The 8,815-nt window shown below is 39.9% G+C and overlaps 1 protein-coding gene across 1 annotated transcript in view; it reads right to left on the bottom strand.

Moving 5' to 3' along the window:
- Positions 1-8,112, bottom strand: part of odad2 (outer dynein arm docking complex subunit 2) — a 58,825-nt gene extending 50,713 nt beyond the window's left edge. Inside the window, exons 1-6 of the mRNA XM_033638575.2 lie at positions 8,009-8,112; positions 4,159-4,406; positions 3,635-3,792; positions 3,013-3,220; positions 2,715-2,821; positions 1,990-2,126 (exon numbers count right to left, since the gene is read on the bottom strand). Of these exons, the coding sequence (XP_033494466.1) occupies positions 1,990-2,126; positions 2,715-2,821; positions 3,013-3,220; positions 3,635-3,792; positions 4,159-4,382 (834 nt within the window). The 5' untranslated portion in view covers positions 4,383-4,406; positions 8,009-8,112. The remainder of the gene's footprint in view (positions 1-1,989; positions 2,127-2,714; positions 2,822-3,012; positions 3,221-3,634; positions 3,793-4,158; positions 4,407-8,008) is intronic.
- Between the last annotated feature and the right edge of the window lie 703 nt (positions 8,113-8,815).

Genomic DNA, 8,815 nt, shown 5'->3' on the forward strand with positions numbered 1-8,815 from the left:
TGGGTGTTTCTCACCCAATCATGAGGAAAATATAGGCCTGTTTTACTCATGCTATACACATTTAATACATACACATACACATCAGAAAACATTAGTAAGTATTGCTGATTTGTAAACTTGTATCTGCAACTATTAGAACGATATTGGATTTCAGTGATCTGCTCTTAATGACTGCACATGTCCAGTGTCTAAAGGTGTTGGATGCAGTACACCACTGTGCTCTACGATTTATTCCTGGGTGTGGTTATCTTGTAGACCACTGTACTTTGTTTAAATACTCCATCCAGCTGGAACAATGCACAGAAGGACTTACAAATGTCAGAAGTGATTACTCTTAACTCAAGTTACTTTTAAAGGATCTGGAAAACAGCACTCTTAGTCATTGCCTTTGTAACTAAATCTATTGTTTTCTGTCTAATTTTGCTAGTTTTGGAAACTCATAACTGTTGACGTACTTGATTTGCATATTGTCTGTACTCTAATTTCTCTTTTTATCCCCTGGGCCTTGGCCAGGTCTCTCTTGAAAAAGTCATTTCAATCTCACTGAAACCACTATCCGGTCAAAAAAGGTAAAAGGTGATGCATTGGTTAGCCAGAGGGTTCCTGGTTCAAACCCAAGGTGGGGGGGGGGTGGGGGGGGGGGGGTGGGGGGGGGTGTTTACATAGTCTCCCCACTGGCTTTAAAATTAGACTATGATTTACTAATTTAGTGGGTGAATTCAAAAGTCAAAGTCAAAAATCTTTTTATTTAAAAAGCCAAATATCATGTATCACAAATTTGCCTCAGGAGGCTCTACAGTCTGTTCAGCATACCGCACCCTCTGCCCTCTGACCCTCGCTTCAGACAAGGAAAAACTCCCTCAAAAAAATATTTAATGTGGAAAGAGTGGAATAAATCACAGGAGGCGCAACTGGGAGGCATCGCTCTCCGAGGATGGACAGGCGTGCAATAGTCTGTGTACAGAATAACCAACGTAAGAAAATTACAATATAGACAATTCATAGTGGCGGCACGGTGTTGCAGTGGTTAGCATTGTCACCTCACAGCAAGAGGGTTCCTGCTTCAAACCCCGGGATGGGGAGTTTGCATGTTCTCCCCGTGTCAGTGTGGGTTTTCCCCAGCTTCCTCCCACAGTCCAAAGACATGCAGGTTAATTGGTGACTCTAAATTGTCCGTAAGGTGTGAATGTGAGTGTGAATGGTTGTCTGTCTCTATGTGTCAGCCCTGTGATAGTCTGGCGACCTGTCCAGGGTGAACCCTGCCTCTCGCCCAGTGTCAGCTGGGATAGGCTCCAGCAACCCTGTGACCCCTAACAGGATAAGTGATTACGGAAAAGGAAGGAATGAATGGTCTGGATTTTGTTTCCTCTTGGATCACGGATCATAGCTTGAATTTGTGTCCTGAAACTCCTCATAATGATTAACATGAACTTATTGATATACTACAGGAGCACTGAACTGTTCGATAAGCAATGAATATGATGATGGCTGTGTAGGTTCATTCAGTAAGTTATCTATCCGAGTCAATGGTCGGAGGGACGGCTGTAGTAATGACAGTTCCATGTTTTTTTTTACTGCTTTACCTAGGGTACAAGCAGGGTTTATGAGGTATAGAAATTGATAGTATAGACAGATGAACAGACAATGAATTCTGTTGTACACTGACAACTGTGTGCTGTCATGTTGCATTAAGATTGGTACTGTAACAGCTGTTGTGGAGAACAGAAGCAAATTTTTGCACTCCAGATTTATGTTTCAAGAACAGTACTAAAAGAACTCAGAATAAATCTCTGAAGCACTACACACTGCACATACAGATTGAATTTGCCGCCACTTAACTCACTGTACAATAATGAATTAGCCTATCAAAAATTATTTTCCACAAGGTAACCTCCTTGAACATTTTCACACACAGAATATTACATAGGCAACATTACATTGACTGTTGCAGCTGATGTAGTCTGCTGTGCTTTATCTTCCTCATCTTACCCCATTGAGAAAAACTCCAGCAGTGCTGCAGGTGATGTAGAGGGCCTCTGTGTCACAAGGCTCAATTGCAAGGTAACAAATCTCATCATGCACCTGTCTCCATGGAGGGGCACGGCAGCCGTTTGAAAATATATAATCTGAAAAGCAAAGCAGGAAAAGTTGGTGGTTACAAACATCTTCCTGCAGACTTTATATCATGTATTGCAGCCTGATAGCAACAACACGTTTGTCTCCATAGGAAGAAGGGAACGGGGGGAAACAGTGGAGCAATAAGAGAAATCATCCCAAATGCCTGGGCTGCTAAAGAAGATGACATAGCACTGCAAGCAGCACAGGTCTGAGACATGAGCCCAGGGTAGAGCCATGGTTTCACTTGCAATATAAATCATCTACTAAAAAAAAAGAGCCACTTAGTTAGTCTATCATATTTTAGTGTTAGCTGTGAGAGTATTTTCATAGACTGTGTCAATTCAACTTGAGAAATGGGGACTGCTTTTACCACTTGGTGTGCTCATGCTTTGTTAGGCCATGATAAATACGCTGCAATGAAGCAAAAAAGCATGTACTGACTAACGACTTGGTAAACTGCAATCTGACAGATATAATGACTTCCATGTCTTTTGTGGTGGCAGAACACATACTTTTTATGCTTTGGAATATCCAGCATTAGTGTTAATAGCAATTGCTTTCCTCGCAAACCAGCGAGATGTGGAGATAATTCAAACCTGATGTGTATCGAACCGACTTCAACACCCTCTTTTCCCCTCCGCTGCAGAACAGCGTCAACAACTCCACTTCATTCTTCACTGCGGTAGGGTCAAGGCTGACTTGTCTGTAATGAAAATGTAGAAAAACAAAACAAAACAAACTTCCAATTTATCTCATTCACTCATGGTTGCCTTTTTCTAAACCCACTGCCTACTCCAATCAAAAACAACCACATGTTGCTGTAAAACTGTGCATCTGAGTAAAAAACGACCTTGGAGGATGATAGATCATCAGATTCTGACAGGGAGCACCTACTCAGACATCTCTTTGAGGCACTTGCTGAGGAGCTGGTTATCCATATTTTGGAGCAAAAGGAACAGCTTGACCTTGACCTCCGAGTCCTTGCCTTGATCTTCCTCTTTCACTTTGTCCACCAGACTCAGCACATCAGTATGGGCGTCTTCTTTCTTCAGGATGCTGGCAAAGCTGGGTCCAAGAATCTTAACGACGGGGTCTCTGTTTTCTGAACATTAAAAGAGGTTAGCATTAGCAAATCTTAAGATTCAGAGGCTAATTTCAATCCAAAAACGTGAGTGAGTTCATTTTGAACCGACGACACAGCAGGCTTCACATGGACTTTATTTTTTCCACACATATTTCTTTTGCCAAGTTTTTTTTTTTTTTTTTTTTTTTTTTACAGTATTCATCATGTATTCTTCTGTCAGATGAATACATATTACCTTATCTCTTTTTGGCAGTGGCCCTAAAGTAAACACATATCTGTAAAGCATTACCACTGGCAGCATAATTGGATGGTTGTAGAGAATAACTAGCAGGACAAACAAATTAAGTCTGCGGGTTATGGAGGTATGCTGGTGGCTGGACTACTTATGATGCAAATTAGATTCAAATCTCATCCTGTGGTCACCACGCTTACCTTCTAGACAGGCTTGAACTTCCTCCAGCTTCTTATCATCTGCCAGATGAACTAGTTTAGAGAGCTGGCTGAAGCTGCGTACATAAACAGTAGGAGGGGAGAGCTGCAACAATGGGTGCCCTTCACTGTCTTTCTCGTGAGACTGAACATCTGAGTCACTGTGAAGAGAAGAAAAGAAAACAACTTTAATACTTCGGTTTTACCCCTATTACGACTTTTTGTGTCAGATTATAAATGCCAATACACTTAAGGAAGATCAGAGTCTGTATTTTTGTTTTTGTTCTTCTCCGCTTCCAAGCTACGAGATAGAAAGCTAACCACACATTGAAAGTAGAACTCCTGATGAAATAAAACGGAATGTACTCAGTCTAACTGAAGCTGAAAAACAAATTAATTATAGCCCACTGCTTTGAGTAAAGCCAAGGTAAAATACATTTGGACACCATGGTGACAGCATATCCTACACAGACACGTAATACTCAAAGCGTCGGCCAACCAGCTGCCTGCCTCATGATTAGACCAACCTGATGTCATAGTCTGTTTTGAAATCAGATGCCACTAAATTGGTACTCCACTGCAGAGGCTCCTCGAACACATGCTCTGCCTCCTGCGGGTGTCGGGAGCTGAACTGCTCCACAAAGTGCAGGATCTCTTTCAACAAGGACTCATTCATTGGCGTGAGCTCAAGTTTGCCAGTACCAGAGCTGGCTGTGGTCCACTGGGCTGCCCTTGTCAGCGATACCCCCATGGCACCGACTGGGATATTCTGAAACTAAACATTTAAAACAACACAGTTTGATGTTTCAGTCATTTCACTGTATTCACATTTTATCAACACTGGGCTTGGGGCTACATGTGGAGATATCAAGAAAAGGCCATGTGAGATATTTTAAGACATTTGTTTGATTTTTTTTTTTTGATAACGTGATAGTAAACTAATATTTCAGAAAAAACAAGCTATCTGAAGAGGTCACCTGGGGCTCTAGTGAACTGCGACTGCATTTTTCACTATTTTCTGACATGTCACTGCTCAAATGATTAATTGAGAAAACAACTGCCAGGTTAATTGATAATAATTAATTAAAACAAAACCAGATATGCTTAACATGTGGATTTACACTTAATCCATTAAGAGCTTACTCTAAGCCGTTAAAAACATAGTACAAAAGTACGTCATCCTCATATTCACATGACAACTTGACAACTATATGCTACTTAAGTCATGGATGGATTACTGAACAGGCCTACCAGGCACTGGCCCAGGGGCCCTAAGTGTCAGGGGCCCCCCTGGCCTTCACTTGCAAAATATCAATGTTAAATTAACCCTTTGAACTCTGCAATAGAAATGGTCCACCACTAACTTCATTGGTATATATGCTAATCGTGATGCCAATTCTTGGTGTACCTTGAGATGCTTCATATTCTGAAAATCTGTACAACCTGAGATAAAAGGTTAAATATGGTAACTGATAAAAGTGCTGAAATTGTCCCTTTAAAAAAAATATACAAAAATCGTTTTTCATCAGATTTTACAAAATAAAAACACAAAACATATTGATCGAAATGATTTTTAAATGTAGAAACATAAACAAAATATTTCTCAACACTCTATAAGTTATTTGAACCATGTGCATTATATAGTTTTTGAGATATACTCTTTTTTATCAGCAAAGTGTAAAGGCATTGTGATGAATTCCACATTCATTCCTCTGGTGCCACCACAGGGTTTTGCACCACAGACAACATAGCACAATGACATCATTATGAGCATATAATGTGATGGCACAGAAGATAGAAGCCTTAGCTTTCTGCTGCTGCTGCTGCTGCTGCTGCTGAAAAAAGAATGAATGCTTTCTCGCTATGTGGTTTTTGTTTTGATTGATATATACAAGTTTATGGAAACCAAAATCTCCCGTGGCCATTACAGAGAAATACCAGCATAATTATGGCAAAATACCATGTTTGCTAAGCATGTAATGTAAAGTAACGTAAGGTCAAGTTTGGGAAGACGGATGCCTTAGCTTTCTGCTGCTAAAAGAATGAATGCTGTGGCTATTATGTTTCTTATTTTAGATCTGTTTAAACAGAATGATGCAAATAACTCTCTTCTGCAGTCGTTTGCGGAAGGTCTGTTTTTAAAGGGTCAACATGTGGCGACCACGAAGAGAACCCCATCTCCACCCCTCCCCGAAAACATAACGACTACAAAGAGACACAAAACCACCCCAAAGTCTGTGTGTGGTGAGAGGTGGATCTGTGCCCAGGGGCCCATTGTTTTGTAATCAGCCCGTGGCTAAGGTCATGAGAGGTTTGGGATCTTTAAAATGGGTCAAAAGGCCATGACAAGGTTTAGAAACTCTAAAATATATTGCCTTCAGTCCCCAGGGCTGACTTTCAAATCACTCAAACAAAACTTTAAGCACTATATTGTAGATATAGAGTGCGTTCCAAATCGCATACTTTTTCTTTTTACTTCTAGTAGGTACTGTAGCTGCCCTTAAAAAGAATGTACTGCTGCATGCTGTATGCACACAAATAGGACATACTACTTTCTCATAACATTAAGCCCTGAACTTTGACCCTCTTATTTGTATATCTGTTACCAGGAGATAAAACAAATGCCGTTCACCGAGCTCGCCAGAGACGGAGGTCAACTCGGAGAGACCTGATATTGTTATTTTGCAAAAGGTAATAACTGCGTACCTTGTAGATTCAAACATACTAGGGGTTGACAGATGATCGGAGCCGATATTATGAATTTTTAAGGGTTATCGGTATCAGTGATTTTTCCACCGATATGCCGATATACAGTTTTGTTTTCCTTAGCTGCGATGTTTTGCCCCTGGCGTGCTTCTCACCGCCTGCACCTACCACTCTAGGCTCTTAAAAGCAAACTCAAGACCTACCTTTTTAGCCTGGCTTGTAATTGGGCTCTGCTTCATTTTATTTTATTTTATCATTATTATTTTTTAATTTTATTTTTTCATTTTATTTTTAAAATTTTGTATGTATGATTATTGTGTATTTATCTATTTTTGTTAATCTTTTTTAATTTATCTGGCATATTCTTCAACTTTGTTACTTATTTTTAACTTACTTATTTTCCTATTTATTGAAAGATCTAAAATTTTGTTCTTCATTCTGAGTTTTTATCCTGCCTCTGGTGTTTCTTTGTCAGTGTTTATTTTTTTAATTCTGCGTCAACTATGATTTTTACAGCAGACATATATCAGTTGTAAATATCGGCTATCGGTATCTCTGTTTCATAATAGTCAGTATCGGCATGGGCTCTCAAAAAACCATATCCGTCGATCCCTAAAACATACTATATTCATGATAGTAAGCTATACGTTTTTCTTTTAATACTGTTTTGTTGGTTCTTATTATGTTTATTTCATTCAATTAAACAATCAAAAGTCTTAATATTGCTAAACAACTGGTCATCAGTCACCTGAATGCACTGTCACCCATCAGTGCGACTTCTGACAGTGGATGTGATGTATTGTTCACTGTGCAGAGGATTGTGGGTCGGAATAGCCAGAAAAGCATGCTGAGTTGCAAACTGCAAAATCGAAACGGATGTAGTAGAACATCCTGGTATTTTGCCATACTGCATTTGCCATACTATGGCAACATGTTGTATTTATGGTGCTCAGTGGGCTTTTTTTTTTACAGAAAACATCTTGACTTGACATCCAGGAGAAGCAGGTGTAAACAGTAGAATAAATGATGGATGAATAGTTTCAGGTAGCTGTGTAGACCTTTTTCACAGCAGACATTTTGACTTGTCAAAGTAGGCAAAAGCACAAGCGAAATTGAGCGAAGTGAGCCAGCGTACCAGGACCTCCCCTACTGTAAGTGGACTCCAGCTACTTTTAATGTGATTAAATACACCTGTGCTCTCTCTACTATGACATGTCAAAGTGTCTGCTGTGTGAAATGTCTGTTGTGCCTGCTGGCTCACTGTCACACTGTCAGGGGGCACTTAAATGGAACAGAGCCGTCATTAGTGCTATCAGTAACACCTGTGCTTTCCCTTCTATGACAAGTCAAAATGTCTGCTCTGAGAAAGGCTAGCTAACATGTCTACAGGGGACAGTATTCTCTATCAAACCCATTTACAAACACACCTGTTGTTACTGTTACTTGTCGAGTGCTTCTTCCTTATTGTAATTTAAAGGCTGACAGAGAACACCAACAGCGTTAACTGCTAATTAGCCCCGTTTGCATAGCTGATAAAACGTTACAGTTCGGTTTTAAGCTAACATTAGCTTAACTACAACCATTTCCGGCTTTTCCTCGTCACTAAAACACCTGCTACATGTGTCTAACTTAATTTGTTACGTCTACAAATTAACTCAAGAGCAAACTTACCGTCTTTTTCAAGTTTCTTTTCTACTTCAAAACTTTAACCGACAGCTCAGTGTCAGCGGTGTCCATGGAAACCACGCGCTTCCTCTCCCAGCCATATCCGTCCCCCTTGGTTGCTATGATACAGCCAAACACGACGGAAAGCGAGTTGGGTCAAACATCACCAAACCCAAACGTCAAATGACAAATGACAAACTGAATGACTCACAGGAGCTCTGTAATCCACAGGAGGGTAATAACATACACTGATTCAAACACTTTATTTGTCACAGACTTATGAACAATATGAGCAGTGAAATGCAGAGTGACTGGGCATTACAATAGATTTTTAAAAAGGAAGATATATGTGGATGTCCCAAAATTTCTTGCAACTCAACAGGGACAAAACTGAGGTTTTTAATCATTGGATGAAAAGAAAAGCAGTTTCAATGTAACAGCCATTTACAAAAGCTGGCATTATCTTTGACTGTGACCTGTGTTTTGAACCCCAAGTTAGAAACACATCCAAAAATGCATTTTTCCATCTTAGAAACATTGCCTGTGTGCAACCTCTTTTATCTAAAGAAGACTCTGATACACATGTTCATGCTTTTATCTTCAGCAGACTTGACTCCTGTAATGCCTTGCTCTCAGGCCTCTCAAAGAAATCTTTAAACAAACTGCAGATGATCCAAAATACAGCAGCATGTCTACTCACCAAGACTAAACATCAAGAACACATTACTCAGGTTTTAAAAGCTCTTCATTGGCTTTGTGTTCATTTGAAAATTTTGCTTTAAGTTTTTAATCTCTTAAAGAACTGGCTCCTGA

The sequence above is a fragment of the Epinephelus lanceolatus genome, chromosome 20, assembly GCF_041903045.1.
Source record: "Epinephelus lanceolatus isolate andai-2023 chromosome 20, ASM4190304v1, whole genome shotgun sequence".
NCBI lineage: Eukaryota > Metazoa > Chordata > Actinopteri > Perciformes > Serranidae > Epinephelus > Epinephelus lanceolatus.